The sequence below is a fragment of the Urocitellus parryii genome, chromosome 2 (genome assembly GCF_045843805.1).
Source record: "Urocitellus parryii isolate mUroPar1 chromosome 2, mUroPar1.hap1, whole genome shotgun sequence".
NCBI classification, from domain to species: Eukaryota; Metazoa; Chordata; class Mammalia; order Rodentia; family Sciuridae; genus Urocitellus; species Urocitellus parryii.
Window position 1 is genome coordinate 45,252,690 of NC_135532.1, and position 21,749 is coordinate 45,274,438.

Below are 21,749 nucleotides of genomic sequence, written 5' to 3' on the forward strand. Positions count from 1 at the left end.
AGGAAGGGAGAAGGGAGATCAGATGACTCCAGCTTAGGAAGAACATCAGAGACCAAAAGAACAAGCACAGAACAAGGGCTGAGAAAGATGTGAAATTTGTTTTCCAACCTGTTTGCTCACATATTCACAAATCCAAAAGACAGAAAAATAAAAATAGTGCAACCCAGCATAGGTTTGAAAATGCTCTTACTGTACTCCTATGGCCCAGTTTTCTTCTCTCATTTCTGCAGACTGACCCTAAACCAGCCATTTGTCTTGCAAATGAAAGTTCATGGGCACACAGAAAGACTCTGGAAGAGTGCTTGGATCAGCATGAATTCATCATCATTAAGGGAAAACCACCCCAAACAGAATGCCCTAATGAATGCGATTCAAAGGCATGTTTTTAAAGCCATAAATCAGATGACCACTACTGTTGATGTCACAGGAAAAGACCATACACTGTTCATTGTCTCCAGCAGGGAACACCAAAGCGGAAGTCCATGAATTAAACTACAATTTACTACTTCTCTCATATAACTCATATTGCTTGCTCTATGCACAATAAAGTCACAAGTAGTTACTGTTACCTTCAAAACTCTACTTCTCAGAAAAGAGATAAATGGCAAACCAGATGACATTGGCATTTGTTCAAAAAAGCAGCTTTCAGAAAATTGTGCTATAGGCATAACAAACTCAGATCACCCCCTGCTCAGTTCCTTCACTATGCCAGTGGCTGGAGGGCCCCATATGATCCTGTATCAGATAAAAAGCATGAATCCTGTTTTGATTGCTACTTATTTATTCAAGAAAGTATAGTCCAAAGCTTTGAAATACATCAACAGAAAGAGCTCTCAGTCAGAAAATTTAAATTTCCTCTTCATACCTTGTAAATCTTTCCTCCCAAATTCTGTAAGTGTTTTGCCTAAATTAGGTTGTTTGAGGAGCATGAGAAAAGTAATCAGTTCTTCAGAGTGTCAGCCTTAGCTGCCATACTAGGGTCCCCAGTACACCCAGCAGGTTAAAATGGGAAGGATAAAGAAAGCCTCCATGAAACTGGTAAAGCACTGTGTATAGCTGTAAATCCCTTCTGGAGTGTTCATTAACGCATGCATATGTCTGTGTGGAGACACAGCTACCCACACACCACATACACATATACATCATATGTACACATTACTGCACACCTCTTGCTTGATAGAGGAATGTGACTAACTCCCTTGTAAAGCACTTGCTTTTAGTCTTCTTAAGGAAGGAAAGATCAGAACAGGACATCTACTTGTGCAGAAATAGACCACAGTTAAACAGGCTCCTGGGAAAGAGCAGGGCACTCAGGCAAATCTCAGATTTGGGGGCTTTACAGAGCCCCTGAATTTTCAGCTGTATGCACAGAAGCATTGGAAGTGTTCAAAGAGAAATGTTAGCTCCTCCTCAGAACATAAACACAGCCCTTGCTCCTTTGCCACCCTCTTCCTCATGGTCCCTGAGCCTCCCGCATCCTTGTTCCAGCTAAATAGCTGTGAAAGAGCCTTAAATCCATTCAGTGTCCCAAATATCTGGAGCAACTGATTACATTCTTCTAGGCAGTAGGCTTGCTTTTATAAAGCACCTCAAACAAATCTTCCACGCCTAATTTTTTTTGTTTTGAATGCTATCTGGGCTCATGATAGAGCCTCCGCTCTGTATGGTTCAGAGGAACTTTTTTTTTTTTTTTTTAAAGGATGACATTTTTCCAAATCCTCCATGAACAGTTCGGAAGAGATTTTCAAAGGCATTTAACAAATGAAACAGTTGGCCTCCCCCACCCAAGCTTGGTATTGTTTTTAAATACGAAAGCTGGGGTGGAATTCTTTTTCAGGGAGAAGGAACGAAAGACTGAGACTTTAGATATAATGCTCTGACAGATGTGCCAGACTCAGAAATTTTGTCCCTAGTTTGGAAAAATGCCCTAAAGGGTTTCTGGCTCTTGGGACACCCAGAGAGGCAGGACAGAGGCCAGTGAGGAAGAGCATGAGGAGGTCACTTTGAAAGTGACCTCCAGATGGACTCCTGCACCTTCATGTCGGAGGCTGGGCTTAAGCACAGTTGCCTGGCCGGAAGCCCAGGAAATGGGAGGCCTGGACTAGAATTTCAAGCTAAGGAGGAAAAAGAGCATTGGGGTTCTTCTGTCTTGTGATGGGTAAAAAGAGCATCTGTGACATTGTGAATCCATTACAGCCTTTAAGCCAGAGTCTAAGACACCAACTTCAAACGCAGTATTTCTAAACTTCCTGGCTAGATAAGGCCAGACCTTTGGTTCTTTTAGGGAATAGGTACCTACAGCAGGAAGAGAAACATGCTGATCAAATTATAAAAATGGAAAGATTATGTTTTTAGCAAATTTCCAGCAAGCAGGAAATGGTCAGATTGCTCAAATAGATGAAAAGATATTAAACAGAGATTGACTTTTAAAGATGTGTATAAGTCTCAAGACATTTCAGAAAACTGTGGGACCCCTTATTAATGCACAGGTTAAAATATTTTGGAAAGTAATGAAGCAAAGGGATTCTAATTCCAGTGGTTCCTTATGATGATATAGCATTTTCAAAGCTTTTAAAATACGACAAAGTCCCTGTCTAGTCTACACCTATTAACTCAATGAAAGTAATATGTGTATGCAAGAAAAAAAGAAACAAAAGGAAAAGGAAAATTCTTCCTTCACATCCTGATTCCCCTTACCAGTTTAAGGAAAACTGGTGTTAACTGATTCTGGCAGACCTATCCAGAGAAGCAGCTCTGTGGATCATGTATATTCTATACATTTTTCATTTACACAATGGTGCTAATATTATACATACTGCTTTGTACCTTGTTTTTATTTACTTAACATATCTTGGAAATTATTCATATATAAGGTTGCAATGCATATCCTCAGTCATATATTCTAATATTTTTACGTAAATGTCTTTATGAAAAGTTCTCAGGAGAAGATAGATAAAATATCTTGAATTTTTAATTTTGAGACCTATTGCCAAATTGTACTCTGATGTATGTCCACGAAATTTTTTTCTTATTGTTTCCCTTTCCCTGGCCAATAGTGGGTACTCAGGATTAATTTTTGCCATTCGTGATAGATGAGAGAAGGCAAGAATTAAATGGCAACCAAATTTCTGCTCCAGCAATATCCATATTTGTAGTTTCCATTATAACTGATAGACACAAGTCCAGGCTTATCAAATCTGCCCTTTTTTAGTAGCTGATTCATTGTTAAGAGTGGTCAACCAGTAGTAGGAGGAAATATTGGTTTCCAGATCTTTTATTCCTTAAAACAGTGACTCTTCTTTCCCATGATTAACTCTAGTAATGGTACTATGAAAATTATCCAGTGGTATTAGGCTATTTCCAATTACTGGGCACAATGCTTAATGATTTAAAATAGTAGATCCCAAAGCATGTTTCCTGAACCAACATCATCAGCATCACTTGGGAACTCACTAGAAATGCAAATGCTAGGTAGAGCCTCAGACCCACTGAATCAGGAACTGAGGGTGGGGTTCAAGGGTCTGCTATTTAAAAGCTCTCCAGGTGATTCCAATGCATGCTGCTATTTGAGGACCTCTGATTTAAAACATTATCTCATTTCAATTTCCCAACAATCCTCTGAAGTAGCTGCCATTATCAGCCCATTCCACTGATGAAGAAACTGAGATTCAAGGAGATATGTAATTTCTCATCCAAGGTCATATATTTAGCAAGTGGCAAAGTTAGAAATGGAAATCACATTTGCCAAACTTCAGTTCATGAATTTATGTCCACATCATCCAGTCTTATGAGCTCTGTGGCATACAATGTATCTAGACATTGCACTAGATACTAGGGATGGAAAAAGCAAAGATGTGGCCCATCCTTGAGGTGCTCAAAGCTGGGAAAAAGAGCTACATACTTGATGAGCTTGCCACATGGGAACTACTGTAAGGGAGTCCAAGGGAGAGCGCCAGTCGAGGCTGGACAGGTTTAAAAACCTGTGGGCTGACACTTGTAGGTCAGCAGAATTTTCCAAGGCAAAGAAGCCAAACATTTGAGGTTGTGATGAGGCAGGAAGCCATGTTTATCTCTCTTCAAAAGTTTATTGAGGAATCTGAACCACAGTGCGGAAGAATCAAAACGTCTGCAAAAAGGGTCCCTGCGCCTTTTGTGTCTACCAGCTACCACTGTCTTCTCTCAGTCTGTGCCTTCAGCTTTCTCCCCTTTGTCTAATATGCATTTTCTCTTTTGGTTGAAATACCTTGTTGAGTAATACATTTCAGCGGGGGAATCTTAAGGAGGTGGGGCTGGGGACTGCTGTTGTATGAGAGGGATGTGGAGCCGGGAAACCAATTAAGTCAGGTCTGAGCCCCAGGACCAACTGGCTGTGTGACCTGAGAACAGCCTCTGTCCTGGATCCCAAGACAAAGGGGGTTGCACTAGACAGTCCTGGAGTCCTGGAGTCTCTGGGACAGGGGTTGGCCACTTTTTCTGCATAGGAACAGATAGTAATCATTTTGGGCTTTGTGGGTCATACACCTGCCCTGCCACAGAAGGTGTCTGCACACCTCAGTGGCTTGTCTCCTTCAACAGAAACCCACTCACTTTCTGGATACAGTTTTCTTCTCGTGGAGATCCAGCACACTAAGCTCAACTGGAATTTTTCAGATGTATGGACTCAAGAAAAGTTCATTTCTGCCTCATAGTAACTTCGTCACATCTCACTTTTCCTCTAAATATCTGGCTTTCAATCAATTTTGTGAAAAAAAAAATATATATATATATATTTATTTTGTGGATTCATTCCACCCAAGGACTATTTTTCCATGATCCCCCAGCCTAACCACATACACATGCCTTCCACCTCCCCTGAGGCTTGGCAGTGGTGGCTTCTTTTCCAGTCCCTAGAACGAGGCTCATATCAAGATAGTGGGGTTTTCATAGCAAAGTTTTATCTTTCCTAAGTTGCTGTGATTTTGTGAATGACCATGTACTGTGTTAAATCTTGAGATCTAGCCTTCTGTAATTCTTCACTGTTTCAGAGTGTAAGACTTCATTTCTCTTTCACATTTTGGTTATCATTAAAAAACATTTTTTTAATGACAACACCATTATTCCACTTGGTTGTGTTTTGTTGTTGTTTCGGTGATACTGAAAGCAAAGATACTAAAAATGGCTGTGCTCAGTGTGGCAGGCTTCTAGCATCCTCTACTATTGATTTTGGTATCCTGTGGAATAGAACATTTTGTGCTCATCCTTGATTTGGAAGCTTTTGTAAAATCATTTCCTCTAGACATTTATTCCCTTAGAACAAAGAAATATTTTTTAAATGGAAACAATGTTTCCAGCATTTAATACATTGGCAAATATAGCTATCAGCATGATTTTGAGAGAAATAAAAAAACCTATCGAGTTGCTAAAGCAGTTATGGTGATTTTTCCTTCCCATGGATGAACTATAGCAATGACTTCTACAGACATGGAAAAACATTTTAGCACTTCATAAAATTCTTTTTCGACAGCAGGGGACATAGGCACCAAATTTCCCTTGGCAGAAATAAAAAATGTTTAGATGAGATGTTTCTGAGAAGTAAATGATTTCAGAGAGAGGTTTTTAAGCAGAAGAAATGTGGACAAGGACACCAATCTGCTTAAAAGGGGGATTGTGGTACACAGGGGTCAGAAACCCGCACATTTCACTACGGCACTTAGCAGACGACCTGGCACTTAACTAGGCCCCAATAAATATCTGTGGAATGAATTTAATCATTCATTCAAACAGCTGAGGCTTTTACGATTTTGGTCAAGAAGACAGATGAGGACAGGACTGGGGGGGAGGTGGGTGTCAGTGTGTTGCACAGCCTTCTCTGATAATAACTCTGACCAGCCTTCAGCTTCTGCAAGGGTGTCGGGCACACATGCTCAGAGTCAAAATGTGGCTTCAAGTTCACTGTGCAGCCCAGCAGGGGTAACTCCACAGCACAGTACAGATGGGACATGTGCTCTGGGGACTTCCTGTCCTCTGTTGTGTGGTCACCTCAGGAGCTTTGGACATCATGGTAGGGCCGTGGCAGCCATGTTGCACTTAGACATCGAGACTCATTCAAGGATCCAAGCTGTTGACAGAGTAGGGACCGTGGGACTTTGAGTACCTTGGGTGTACACCGAGCAAACCCTTTCACACAGAGATGAAGAAACAAATTCAAAGAGCTGAGAAGACTGTCCTAAAGTGAAATGAGTAAGTAATGCTTGAGCTGGAATTAGAACCAGGATCTCTTTAGACTTAGCCAAAAGTACTGTTACCATTTGCTCTTTTCAAGACCAAAGAGAAGGCTAAGGCCATTTCATACCATAAATGTATAAAGCAAAGTTGCCTGTTAGTTCTAATCTTTCCAATCTATAAGCTGAAATAATTAATTACAGTACTATAAAGCTACTACAGCAAAGTTCACTACTGAAGTATATTTTCTGTGTTCCATTTAAAGACAATGAATATTCAAGCTAAGTTAGCTCAGACCATCATGGCTTATGCTGGGGGAAAAAAAGCCACCTTTGAGTATTGTCTGCAGTTTTTTAGTTCTAGCCCAATTTCCAGCACCTTTTTCATTCCATCTGTGATTGCTCAATAACCATTACTTGCACTGAGGTCTCCTATGTTTTTATATGGTCACGCCCATGAGTGGTGCAATGAGGTAAGGAAAGAGAACAGTATATGGCTGTCTCCAGCCTAAGACCTCGCTAGAAGAAAACAGACAAATCTGATGCACATAAAATTAGAAACCATTGAATTAAATACTTGAGTATATAGTATGGAGTGCTGTAGAGGGAAGACTAGAGATGGCTATGTGACAGGGTTCATGAATGAAGCATGACAGCAGGGGGTTTCAGTGCTGGCTCTGGGAGGAAGGGAAGTATTTCAGATAAGACAAGTGGCACAAGCCAATGTGTGGAGGTGGTAAAGAAGGGAGTGCTAGAAATAAATACTCCATTTTCAAACCAGATAGCAGCATGTATGTTCAGTGTGATACCAGCACACCTCTTTAAAGCTACCTAAACTATAAATTTACATTTATAATACTCTTTTCTGATCATTCTCATTTTTGCATTTAAAAAAATACATGGTGTTTGAAAGCAAACTGTACAGGCCAAAATGTCTTGGTTCTAATTTTCCCATAAATTGCTAAATGACCAAGATATTTCAAGTCTGCGCCCCAAGCCTCAGTTTCCTCCTTTGCAAAATGAGAGAAAGGTTGGCCCAACAGGTCTCTAAGGTACCTTCTAGCTCTGTCATTCATGCTCATTATATTTATGGCACAAAATCTGAATAGAATAGACATTATGATTGCTGTATGTATATAGGTGACTGTATAACCAGTGTGATTCTGCAATCTGTACAATCAGAAAAATGAGAAATTATACCCCAATTGATTCAAATGTATGAATTGCCAAGATCATTGTAATGTCATGTGTAGCTAATAAAAAGAAAAAAAATGTGAAAAAAAATAGACCCTTCTCCACTGAGGTCTGCTTTCCCGTTTGCCTTGTCTCCACTTTGCGTCCTTCTCTCTCTTTCACCAGGAAGCTTGCTGGGAAAGTACCAAGTGGGACTATCATGGAATGCTGCACTTTTTGTTCAAGTGTATGTGTCATAACAAGGCATGCACAACTGATCACATCGGCATGCATATTAATAAGTGAATGCAGTGGTCCATGCTTTCTGGACTTATAAAACAGCTCCTGTCGGAGCTTTGAAATGACAAGCTTTGCTCAGAACTGGAAAACTCAAAGTGGGAAGGCCAATGGGGAGTTGCTATGAAGTATAAATGTTTAAAAAGCAAAGAAGATCAAAACCCAAAAGCAAAGGAGAGTAAATCTCAAGAGTCTCTGAGGATGGAAAAGCCAGGGAAGTTTCTGCCAAATGAACCGATTAAGAAATGACAAAGGTGAGACAAGGATGATATAAGGATAAAATGACATGAGAATGAGATGACTCACTGTTCTGCAGCTTTTTTTTTTTCTTTCTCCTATATCTAACAAACGAGACCTATCTATGTGGCCCAAAAGGGAAGAGAAGGCCCCACGTGTCACACTAGGATGGACCATGTCTTTGTTTAATATCTTGGATAACTGCACATCCATGGTCATAAGTGAAAAATTACCCCAAACACAAGAGAATGGATGCTGTACTCCCCACGCCCCTGGTTGGGTTCAGCTGCTGCTCTTCAAACAAACCAAGGCTTATATGAAAACAGTGCCTATTTGTCATGATCATGGATAAGTGATGGTCCTGGGGTGAAGACTAGAGATATGAAAAGGGTTAGAATTTATGCAAATGTTGTTCAGGATCAACACCATCAAAGCTAGAAGATAACTGCTGGATTTTGATGTAGACCTTGACATCATAATTTTTTCTTCTTGTTGTTGCTATTGATAGTTCTTGGTCTTTTTTGAGAAAATTTTGTTAAGCACTAAAATTCAGGCATAGCATCTCTGCTTTCTTTTTCCTAAATGGCTGGAGAGCCATCTAGGCTGATTCTTTTGGCATTTACTTTTCAAAATAAGCAAAGACAAATAAGACAAGTGAAACAAGGAAGAAGAGGTGCATCTTGTCCAGCACCATGGACAACTTTGCACCTAAAGCTGCCTTTGTTTGCTCTGCCAACTGGCTACTTTTAGCAAAACTTATAAAGGAGCCCACCATGCTTTGAGCTTTGCAGTATATCTGGACTTCCTTGGAAGGTGGTAAATAAGCCCTCCTTCAGCTGAGTCCACTTGCTATAATAAGCTACTTTGTTAATACCCCTCCTTCCAGGATGCATCAGAACAACTTTCCAGAAGTGTTGGCTGTTTGATGGACAGGCTGCCAAAAGATGCTGTGCAGAATAGCACTGGGTGGGCACCTCAGGGATGCTGCCCAGTTGGAAGTTTTCCTGCATCTAGGAGAAAAAGTGAGCCAAGAGGCCATTTCTTGAGTATCAGTGCTGTATAGTCTTAATCTCATTCTAGGTGAGAAATGAATATCAATGCAGACAAAGAGGGATATGATGGGTTCTGCTTTTGGAAAATGCAGCAGGTTGTCCATCACTGTGAACTTGACCAGTTCTTGTTTTCAAAGCAGCCCCACAGTGCTGGCACCAAACTCCTCTTACTACACTGAAATGAGCTTTGGGAAAGCAGAAAATGCTGAGAAGACACACAAACAATTCCACCAGAAGGACACTCATCCAGAAAATGAGACATTCAAAATTCACAGGGTGATGAAATACGTGTGTACCTATCATGTTAGTCAGGCTACTGCTGGTATTTTCATGGTAAAGATTTGGTTGGGGGGGTGGTGGTGGGGTTGTGGCTCAGTGGTAGAGCTCTAGCCTAGCACTGGTGAAGCATTGGGTTTGATCCTCAGCACCACTTATTTATAAGGATAAATAAATAAAGGTATTGTGTCCATCTTCAACTTAAAAAAAAAAAAAAGATTTGGTTCCCTTCACATCCAGAAAGTAGTCATCTTTTTTTTTTCTTCCTGTTCTACTTCATTGCAACTCAGACTACATTTATGGTATCTTTACAAGTCATCCTTAAAAAGCTGGGCTATCAAAGATGCAAGGGAAGGTCCCTGGGACACTTCACAGCTGGGACGCACCCCTAGGTCAGCTACTGTTGAAGGTCAAGATCAGCTGTGGTTTCCACAATCTTCCTTGGTATCTGTTGACTATTGAAGTATTTTCCAGGATCAAATTACAGGGCCAAGAGGGATTTGTGAATAGTAATGGGTGAAAGTAAAGACTGGAGGAAGGCCACAAGTGGGGACACTCCAGCTTGAATGTCTCTGGTTTTCTACCGCAACTGTCCTCAGATCCCCTAGTCTATTACCAGTGGTCTGGTAAATTGCAATGATTTCTAAGAACAGCACAGCTACTGAGCTCTGTCTTTGATTTGATTAATTACACATGCAAGCCCAAATCCTCTTACATGTGGATAATGCTAATACCAACTCCAAACTGCCCAGCGAGGTCACCAGGAAGTTTGAGCTCACTTTTCAGGCTTCCTTCTTGTCTGCCTTCAGATTTACTCATCGCCCATTCATTACTCACTGCATCATCCACCAAGGACTTGCTGCATATTTCTATGTTCTAGGCACTTGTGTGTGTATGTACACACACACACACGCGCACACACACACACACACACACATTCAATGACTAAGACTTGTCTTTTCTCTTCCTGGCACAATGATTAAAAGCAGACAAGGCATGAAATCATCATCTCCTTGGATAAGGGCTACATGGACGTGGTGATAAGGTGTGGTAATGGTGCACTGACTAGAAGAAGGTGGACCAGAAAGAGCCCTCTAAAGGGGGCAGCCCTTCAGCTGAGACCTACAGGGTAAGAAAGACTCAAGCATGCAAAGAGTGGAGGGAAGAGCCCTTCACACACAGCATGTGTGAAGTCTTGGAGGCGGAAGGTAGCTCTGAGGGGCTCAGGAGGAAGGCTGCCAGTGGATGTTACACAGTAAACACCCAACTCGGAAGAGGAAGGCTCAGAAAGTTTTGTGGGCTAGAAAGTGAGCAGTATCTCTAGTGCAATGGAAAGCTACCCAAGGGATCTACATGGAGAAGACAGGCTGATTTATTATCAGATGATGAGTGAAAAACAAACTGAAGCAGAGTAAAGGTGTAAAGGGAGTTATAATGTATGGTAGCACCGCAAAGGCTTTCCACTAGGCCACTCTCCCCTTCTTCCTAAATAAAAGACCTGAGTTTTTTTTCTGGAAAGCAGTAGACCTAGTTAAAGCTTATATTTCTCACTTTCCTTGGAGTTAGGAGTGGCTATGAGTAATTATTCTGCCTAATGAGACGAATGTGGAAGGCTATGAGGAACCTTAGGGTACTTCTTACTCTAATGATGCAACTCCTTCAGCTTTCTTTTTTTCTTCTCCTTTTTCTTATGTTAAAAAGAACTGGCTTTCTTACCACTCACCATAAAAATGGTAGATTACAACTGTAATGCTAACCTATTATGTGTTCCACCTTAGCCCTTCCGCATAGATCTTGGGGGACAAGGGGAGATAGTACCAATATGATGAGTATATTTCTCACTATGCAGAGGGTAATAAAATCCTTTGTTTCAGAAAAAAAAGGAAGGGAAAACAAAGACATAATGGCAGGAGCACCAGCAGTCATCCTAGATAATAATCTAGGAAAAACCAATAGCATCGTAGAAACCTGAGCCCATGCAGACTTGAACCACGGAACCAGTACCACCAAGACCTGTATCTGAATTTCACTTTGAGTGACAAAAAAGGGGGAAAAAAAGAAAGAACATCAATCCTATTGTTTAAGATATAGTTGGGTGGAGAGTTGGGAGCTGTAGTTCAGTGGGGAGTGCCTGTCTAGTATAAACAAGACCCTTGGCCTAGCATGGCAAAATAAAAAAAGAAAAGAAAAGAAAAAAGAAAGCAGCAGTTTGGTGGAGACTTCCATTACTCACAGTGGATACTGATTCTAAATGACCCACTAGGCAGTTAGAGTTGCCCAGGCTTCATGGACTTAAGCAGTGACCATCACAATGAAGAAAAGTAGGCCAAAGAGAGGTACATTTTTCAAGGTAGAAATAATGGACTTACTGATGGCTAGGATATGGGGCCTTATAGTGCATATTTCTATGTTCTAGGCACGTGTGTGTGTGTGTGTGTACAAAAAATTACAAGATTTTGGCCTGAGAATTTATTAAAATGGGAAGAGGAATGATTTGAAGAAGTTAAGGAAGAATTTAGTTTTTGTTATTTTATGTTGAGGTAAGAGGTATCTGTGATGGTGATCTCCACTCCTACGATTTCCTACCCTGTTCCAGCCTCTCCCTTACCCCCTCTTAATAGTGAATGCTCCTCCTGGTCAGCTCTTCTACTGCTCAGGTGTCCAGACAGATGCCCCAGGGGATGAGGCCTGTGGTCCCCAGTGCTGTCTGCTCAGCCCTGAGACTCGCCATAGGGAAGCCCAGCACTGCTGCACATCCAACCTCCTTTCCCAATTGGTCTTTATTGGTAATAAAAAAGCTGACATTTGGGGCCCCACATGTTACATTTTCTTGCCTGTCTCTCTGCTGTTTCAAAGACGGGCTGACTTAATGCCTCCATGTTGATAGGTAGGCATTTTGCATTCATTCAGCCACATAATAGGGGCCTCATTTTTACTGGTGCCTCTTTCAATAGCTATTGCCCCAAACACCAAATTTCTCCTCTATTCTACTCCACAGCTGCCCTCATATTTTCACTGTGAGACCCAAGGGCTGAGTCTTCCCTGTCAGATGAGACATACACGGCATGAATGGCAAGCTATTTAAAAGTGATGCAATAAATTGGTGCAGCCAATATGGAAAGAAGTATGGAAATTCCTTGGAAAACTGGGAATGGAACCACCATTTGACCCAGCTATCCTTCGCTTCAGTCTATACCCAAAGTACTTAAAACATCACACTACAGGGACACTGCCACATCAATGTTTATAGCAGCACAATCACAATAGCTAAACTGTGAAACCAACTTAGATGCCCTTCAGTAGATGAATGGATTAAAAAATGTGGCATATATACACGATGGAATATTACTCAGCAATAAAAGAGAATAAAATCATGCCTGTAAATGGATGGAGTTAAAGATAATGCTAAGTAAAGTTAGCCAATCCCAAAAAAACGAATGCTGAATGTTTTCTCTGATATAAGGTGACTGACTCATAGTGGGGTAGGGAGGGGGCGCATGGGAGGAATAGATGAATTCTAGATAGGGCAGAGGGGTGGGAGGGGAAGGACAGGGCAGGGAGTTAGCAATTATGGTGGAATGTGATGGACATCATTATGCAAAGTACACGTATAAAGACATGAATTGGTGTACAACCAGAGATATGAAAAATTGTGCTCTATATGTGTAATAAGAATTGTAATACATTCCGTTCTCATTTATTTAAAAAAAATCAATTAAAAAAATTGATGTGAGTGACCAAAAGGTAACAACACAGTAATCACTGCTCAGGTATGTGGTTTCCTGCCCTGACTCTGCAGGAATTGTGTATTGGAATTGTTTTGCTTTGTCCTCTCTTCATTTCTCTCCTACTAGGCCATCTTTACTTTCCCTCTGGCCACTAATTCATTCTTTTTTTTCCCCTCCTTTAAAAGCAGAAGACAATACCAGTTTTCTTTATTCTCTCTCTAGTAACCCTAACTTCAAAACTGCTGGACATACACCTTTGGATAAAGGGTCAATCTTCAGGGCTGGAGAGTGTAGGTAAAGTGGTATTATATCAGTCTGAGACAGGGCAGTTCTATTTTTTTTCTTTCTTTTTTTTTTTTTTTTAAACACAGGTAATTCTCATATTGAATATTTGGTCACTTACCAGAGTTTATGTTTGAGACTTCATGACATTACACCCTATGCTGCTGCAAAAACTGTCTTTTGACAACAGAGTCTACTTTTACATTTAAGATCCTGGTTTTTCCTACCCCTCTTATTACCCATCCTAACAGACACATTATCTCTTGGGTTTATACTGATGGAAGAGGTGATAGGCATTTTGGCACATTATATCACTGCAAATAATACTTATCCTCAGAATAAATAATATAAATTGCTGTTGCATGGGGGTCCCTGCATCTGGTGTGGAATGGAGCACTGCATTGTTACAGTGTCATTCAATGGCTTTTTACCAAGCAAGAGCACATGGGCAGCTGTGATGCATTATGCTGCTGTGAAGTTAACTACAGACACAGATAGAGTGCCCACAGAAAAAGTAGACACCCTTTTTTTTGAATAGAGCCCTGGGTAATTACCTTGACTATTGTTCTAGGAGAAAGCCCCATTTATACCCCTTCATCAATTTAGCATCTAGACATGAAAAATCACCGACATTAAGTAGTTAAGGCAATTTGCTTTCCAAATGAAGAAAGGAAAAAAAAAAATCTCCACTCCTGAGTTACCCATGCAGACAGCCAAAGCTCACCTCAAATAAAGGATCCTGAGGAGTTTATCTGCTGGGACTGTCTTTCTAAGCAGAGCCCCAAGACAATGTGTTCAGGGTCTGCTTTCTACTGACAGCCCTAGGAGGACACTCGAATGTGTGGACAGCCTGCAGGTAGAGGGTGGCACCCTCAGGGGTGGTGTGACCTGTGGTGGGTCCAACAAACACAGGTATGTGTGGCAGCCCTGCCCTGGGGTCCAGGCCTGGTGCTCCGAGGAAAAGCTACAGAAACTTTGCTCACCTTGATAAGTAAGCTCTCAGGGCAGGGTCCGTGTTCCTCCAAGTTGCCACAGAACATGAAATAGGTTATGAGGTTTCTCATTCAATATGGAGTAAAATGGGAGATTATTGAACTACTTACCCCCAAATGAGAACATAAAATGAATACAAAAGAAAAGGCAAAATCACAATGAAAGAGATGGCCCCCAAAATTTTACTTACATTGAGTGAGGATCCCAGTTAAGGCATTTTTAAAATTCTCCTTGGCCTCCTCCATCTCTTGCTCATGGGTGGCTTTTTCATTCATTAGCCTGCGGACGTGGCTGTTGGCCGACTGCACCATGGAATAGAACTGGTTTGCAGAACGCCGATTCACTTCCCCCCTTTCAATCCAGGAAAGCAGGACTGTGATAGCCTCGGAGAACTTGCTATCATCTGGAAATGGAAAACCACCAAGTACAAATCATGCCAAGGTGAGAAAGAAACGCTTTATTCTGGTTCCACTCAAAAAGCAATTTGTGAGGGATGCGATGGGCACACCTGTAATCCCAGTAACTCAGGAGGCTGAGGCAGGAGGATCCTAAATTTGAGGCCAACCTGGGCAATGTAGTAAGGCCCTGTCTCAAAATTTAAAAAAAAGGGCTTGGCATATGGATTAATGATAGAGGGTCCCTGGACTCTGTCCCCAGTACTGAAAGAACAAAACAGAACAACACACACAGTCCATTCTGATGGATAAATTCTCAGAACTGAACAAAGTGAGCCTTCCTGTGACTGACTGCTTTTCTTAACTCCTTTTTTTCATCAACTCATGGCACCATGAAACCATCCCTGAGACTCCCACTCTCACCTACCAACTCCAAGGACTCAATCATAGGACATTTACTCTGGGCATTGTAGGCAATATGTTGTACTCCATTCCTAACACCAAATCTTGATTACTCTTTCTTAAAACTGGCTTGAAAAACTGTTATTAACCTATTTGTCCTCAGCTTCACTTCTTTATTCTCTTATCAGAAATATTTCCTGAAGATACCAGTTTTCTGACTTATGAAATCAGCCGAGTTAGCGTCAAAATACAGATGGCACATTATTTTAAAAACTAGTCGTAAAGCAAGATATTGTTTACAAGGCAGTAGTGGGAATAAGTCATTTCTGTTCTGCAGTTCAAAACTAATTTCATTTTAAGGTTAGTATAAAAATATTTAAATAGGCTGAAAAATAGAGTATTTCCTTTTTTTTTTTTTTGTAGAGAATATGCTCCTGGAGGTGGTTGGTGTTTTCTTGGATGGCTACTACAAAGTCTCTTTGAACCTGGTGTGAGGCCAGGGCAGGAGGATAGAAAGTGGGAAATGAGGTTCTGCTGTAAATAAGTGATAAAGTTTATTTCAAAGAAAACAAGAGACTTGCCTGTTTGGGAGTGTTGCTGGAACAGACCGGTGTTGTATGGCTCGGAGGTGGAGAAAAAGCAAGTGTGAAGGTGATTAAGTTAATGAGAACTGCAAGTTGGATGTTGGTTATTACATTAATCGATCTGATGACTGCTGAAGGCTCGCTGCATATTTTTAGGCAGACTTGAGGGCAGAAGCCTTTCCACCCCTTACAAAACATGACTTAGGAAAACTACCCTACATGTATTCAAGTGAAGACAGACCCTGAATTCTAAAAATCAGGACCAACTAGACTGCAAGACTCAGATTCTTATTCATTCATTTGACAAACACTGAGTGCTACTCCACGCCAGGTACTGCCTGCTCCCTGGTGGACTAGGAGAATCCTCCTGTGCTGTGCACACCTATGGACAGAGGTGATTCATGTTTGATGAAGGGATTCAGTTTTTACTTAACAGATTTTTAAAAATCAACTATTATATTGTTACGTGTATTCCATTTGTTACAGCACTTTGCCAATTTTGTGGGATGCTGTACAAATACCTTACTAAAGTCCTAAAGACATTTGCCCAAACTAGGGTATATAGCCCAGTGTGCCCACGCACTGTGTGAAGGCAGGACTCAGCCCAACTCAAGGCCATGCACGGTGAGCTCTGCCTTCTCCAGATGCAGCTTGTCACTTCTGCTGCTGACCAGACACAATTCCAGGCCCTCTCTTGTTCCGCAGCTGCCCTCTGGGCCTGGGGATCAAAGCCTTTTTCTTTTTTTTTTTTGAGCAAATGGACTCCTGGGACCTCACACTTGAATCAGAGGAGATAACTGCCTGGGGATGTTCACAGAATATCCTGCAAGTGAAAGACTCAAGTTTCCTTGAAAATCTCAACCCACAGGCACACAGCACACTCAGTAGTACTGCTGGCTCATGCAATTGTGTTAACTCTGGAATTCCAGTCTAAGTTCAACCCTCAGTGAACTCTGGCTGCAGTGGTTTCTTATCTCATTTCATGGACCGAAGCGGCTTGTGTAAGATAAAATCCATCATACACAACTTAGCATTACGCTCAGCCCATAGAGAGGCCCATAATTTAGCATTATGTTTGTGAGAGGCCCACTGCGACCGTTACAGTCAGAATAAATTCTGCCTCCCTCCACACTCTCTACCGCTCCCCCTGCCAATATATGTTTGGAGAATGGATCTCGGAACAGACAGCAGAAATAAACTTAAAGCTTATAAGAAACCTTTTTTTTTTTTCCTTCTTAAAAAATAACAACAACAAAAAAGAACACTGACTTCATGTACTATTTTTCACCTTTGCTGAGAATTAGCCTCTACACAGCACAGAGAAAGAAAAACCCTGGGACTTGTGGTGGGGGGGAGAGAGAGGGAGAGGGAGAAAGAGAGGGGGGAGGGAGGGGGAGAGAGAGAGGGAGAGAGAGAGAGAGAGAGAGAGAGAGAGAGAGAGAGAGAGAGAAAGTGCCCCCCCAAGCACAAGCGAGAGAGCAAGCCATGTGCCTCATCTTTCTTTCTCTTGCACGTAGTAGTGGGTAGTTTTTCCTTTTCTTGTTCTTGGTAGTTCAGTTCATAAATATACTAAGTTACTGTCAGGAAGAACACACTTAAATTTTAAAAATGTATGTTTGCTCAAGTGGTCCAAAAAACACATTTTATTGCTCTTCACTCCTAGATCTCAGCTAAGCACAAGTTACAGGCAGCAGATTATAGTTAACTGATAGCTTCTAGAAAGGAAACAACACCCTTGGGATTAAGCAACTAAAAATACACTATTTAAAAGTGAGTGGCCAAGAGGTTTTCTAACATTTTAACTCATACTAGTAGGCAAATCCCATTAGCCTAAGAGAGTGTAGAGTTGTGAAAACTCTCAACTTCATTTTTGAACTTTCTGATGACAGCAGAATGATGTATGATTGATGTACTGCCATTCAAATTAAATTTAAAACACATCAGTTAAGGCATGCTTGGTAACTCCGGTCAATATTTGTTGCCATGTAAGAAGTGTCTTTAATTTATATTAATTAAGACGAAGCCAGTAACTCCCTCTGGATGGCTACAGGAGCTTATTGGGAGCAGTCATTTTTCAATGCCCATCTGTAAATTCAATTTTGTATTCAGTGGAAAGATCACTGAGAAAGCAGAAAACAATATAAACTAATTTAAACAGGATTTTAGATTGCAGCATTATTAAAGCTATTCATGCGGAAAGAAATTAACGCCGCTCATAAAAATCACATCAAAGATGCACTTATAAAAATTCTAAGCACTTTCCATGAACATGTTTAGGCATAACTCTGAACATGGGTGTGCAGTTTAGAAATTAAAATCTGCAGATGTGCTTTTTCCACAGTAAGAATTGGGGAAATTGCCATATTATGGCATGAATATGGACCATTTGCTCAGTAAAACTTGCCCAGCGTCTTCTAAGCAGGGTCCTCACCATGTCACACTTGGGTGACTAGAAATGTTTGCTCACGGGTCTTCCTTCCTGCTTGGCAGGAATGGGCCCCCATTTCTTTGTCACAGCCCTGGCTAAGCACCATGGCCCTGGCCCCGCTTTTGCACTTGCTGTGCTCTTCCTCAGAGAGACCCTTAAACACTCTGTCCCCCTGGCCAGGGTCATTTTTCCCTTAAGATTCAGCTGCCCTTTCACACAGAAAACTTCAGCAACCTGGCTTGTACTCTTTGCTATGTTCCTACCCTTCTCCATGTGTCCCACTGATACAGTCACCCTGCACAGTACTGTTGGCTCATACCTCTGTCTCCTGTTCTGAGGGTCTAATATGAGAATAAAACCTGCCAAACATATTTCAATGTTTTGGGTTGCTTTGGCTTTTTTTTCCTTTGTAATTTATATTTTATTGTGCTCTATTTCTCATGGACTTGTAGTGATTACTACTAGAAAGCTACAAACTCAACAAATAAGAGTCAGAAAGCTTCACAGTTGATAATAAAAAAATTTAATCTCATGTTAAGGAGTATTTTCCCACATTTCATTGTCTACCACAGATAAATGTTCTCAGGACCTTCAAGCTGACTGCTCCTTTTATCCTTCAAGTCTCTGAGGTCATTATCACTGGCTATGAAAGTTAGAAGTGATGTCAGATAATGGCAAAGCCTTTGGCAGTAAGACACTTACCAGATTATCAATTGATTCAAAAAATTTTGAAAGCATTTTTAATCCTGGAATGGAGGAAAGCACTGCTTAGCCTTTTGAGGAGCAAGTAATATGAGAATGATTATCTATCATCCCCCAATGTTCCCACCTGTATCCACGCCCATCTCATTTCAGACTTTGTGGTTCTCCTTCCTTCTCCCTGTCTTCCATGTTTATGAGTAACTGCCATACAGTAGGCATTTAAAAATTGTATGTAGGATAATTTCTGCTAAAAGACCACATGCATCAGCATCCTTTGGGAGCGTGTTTAAAATGCAGGTTCAGCCTTTCTCAGACCTCCCAACTGTGAATCTGCATTTTACCCCAAGTGACTGACAGGTACAATGAAGTTTGAGAAGCACTGGAAGAAATAACTCAATGAAGGCCAGATAAACTAGTTAGGCACTAATCTAAGTTAAGACATAACGAAAACCTGAAATTCAAAGCAGCAGCTAAGATAGTAGGGAATACTGAAGAATCTGATGTGATTTTGAGAAACTTTGGGGATCCCTGTCCCTAAATCCCCATTCCCAATTAAAGAGAAGCTGATACTTCCATCCAAGAAAGAAATAAGTATCCAAGACTTGGAAATGCACATAGCCATCCCTGCAAATCCTTTCAATGGAATGCTTGGCATGGACTAGGACCCCCCACAACACACACACATATTATCTGGTTGTTGGGGTGTGAACCTTCACTTGTCTTTGACTAGGCTATTTTACAACTCTGTGGGAATAGAATATAAATTGTGGAAAACACTTCCTCTCTGTAACAGTACAAATGTAGAAACATTTTAATCTTTATAATGAACACATTTTCCTTTAAACCCATTTTAACATCTTATTGCTTTCTCATTAATTAATGAGTTAAATAAAATCTCTGGCAACTGCTCATTTTATATTTGTAAGACATTCATGACTTCACCACCATAGGTCCTTTAACACCCTCTTCAAAAGCAGGGCTCCTGCTATAGTCATGTCTGAAACCTCAAGGCAAGGCAGAAAGGGGTGGATATTTGGTGAATTTTAATATAACTGATATGTAGAAAATGATGGGGGAAGGAACCAAAGTGGTAAGTAGTTTTTTCCTACCTTTTTGTGTGCTCAGGGAGATCCAGCCTTGAATTTCACAACAGTGATAGGCTCTCAGCCAGGCCATAAACATGGAATGTGAAATTTAAGTGGGCCACAGTGCTTTTACTTATTGTTGTACACAGGAACAACAGGAGGGTGTTCCATGTTTGAACAGAAAGAAAGTGAAAAAAATAAAAATAAAAAGACATCATATGAAACTTTTCTTCCCAAAGAAATGAGGACGTGGACATACAATGAATGGCATGTCTATACAACTCTCAGAGATTTCTGGCCTTGATGACGGCTGGACATTGCTTACAGAGTAGAGTCATGTGTGGATCTAAGTAGATTTGGAATTCCAGCATGGTCAACGCATTGCTACTACCACATTCCGAAAATTCCACTGGGTGTATCTGTTATGGTTTGAATATCCCTTCCAAAACTTGTGGAGAAATTTAATTGCCTTGTGATAGTATTAAGAGATGGGACCCTCATGAATGTATCATGCCACTATCATGGTAGCGTGCTCCTGGTGAAAGGACAAGTAAGTCCTCATCCTCTATCTTGTGCGCTCGCTTGTCCTTCCTCCTTTGACTATGGGGGGTACTGTGGCATAAATGCCCTCCCCAGAACCAGGTGCTATGCTCTTTAATTTTCCATCCTCCAGAACCATGAGCCAAACAAACTTTTATTGCTAATAAATGATCCAGATATAAGTATTTTATTATAGCACTGGAAAACTAAGACAATTCTCAAATGAGTCTCCATTTCTGGCTGCTCAATGAACTACGCATCAATTAACCAATCAGATAGCATAAAAGGATATTTATAAGTGGCTAATGCTCCTCAATGTCCCCAACACACACACACACACACACACACACACACACACACACACACACACAATCTCCCCTATTATTATTGTCTGTAAAAATGAGAGAATTAAGGGGGCAATATGAAAATGTACTGGTTATTTCTGCTTCAGGGCCAAGCAAAATGTTTCTAAATGAAATGGCCTATCTTGCCTCTATGAAGGTCAATAACAATGAAGCAAGTGATTCTCAAACAGGCTCCTGTGCTTCATATTCCTCTTGCTTAAAGAAGGAGTTCTAGCTTTTAGCTAATGGAACGCCCATTTGGCTCATAGCATTATTGATTTTTATTTTCATGGAACCATAAATATTGACAACCATCTCAGTAAAATGCCAGTACCTCCCTACCTACCTACCTCCCGCTGGCAGGCTGATCCTTGGGCCACTCTGTGTGCAAATCTCAGTCCTCTGGAGATGATGAGTAGGATCCCAGGAGGACTGGATTCTGGATGACACACGGGGAATCCTAAGGGCACCGTGTGCAGAGTCTTCCTACAATTTCACCTGACACAGACAGAAACTCTTCATTTCAACACATAATGAAAGATTATGTGCAGCTTTCCAAAGGGGAAAAAGTACACAAAAACTTTTTAATGTTCTTGCCCAGAGAAATCCCCCGTGAATTAGGATATAATCCTTCCGCACGGTCTAATCAATCTTTTCCTTGCACAGCCCAAACACAGGGCTCCTCCAGGGCTGGATGGTCTGGGCTAGACACACAGAAATTCATTATCTCATCTGCCTGGTGCCACTGTTTCCAATAAAGTGTAATTATGGTGTATCGAGCTCCTTCTCACTTTCTCAAAGCCACGCCATAAACTTTGGGTCCGTGTGCGGTTACTTCCCAGTCAGTCTTCATTAGGTTGAATTGTCTCCGAACAATGTCTATTTAATCAGCAGGGTGCCTGCTGATTTTCTTTTTTGGAATTTATATTACTGTAATAGACGCTGGGTGACTTTGTGCCTTAGACACTGTACAATTACAACCCAGTGTTTCTCCTGGCTTCGAAGGCCCAGCAGCCAGTAAATGGGGGTGA

At 41.1% G+C, this 21,749-nt stretch overlaps 1 protein-coding gene across 1 annotated transcript in view; it reads right to left on the reverse strand.

Annotated features, from left to right (window-relative positions):
• The window catches only part of Enox1 (ecto-NOX disulfide-thiol exchanger 1), a 521,404-nt gene that overhangs the window by 127,986 nt on the left and 371,669 nt on the right, over window positions 1-21,749 (reverse strand). Inside the window, exon 11 of the mRNA XM_077792681.1 lies at window positions 14,429-14,641. Coding sequence (XP_077648807.1) covers window positions 14,429-14,641 — 213 coding nt within the window. The remainder of the gene's footprint in view (window positions 1-14,428; window positions 14,642-21,749) is intronic.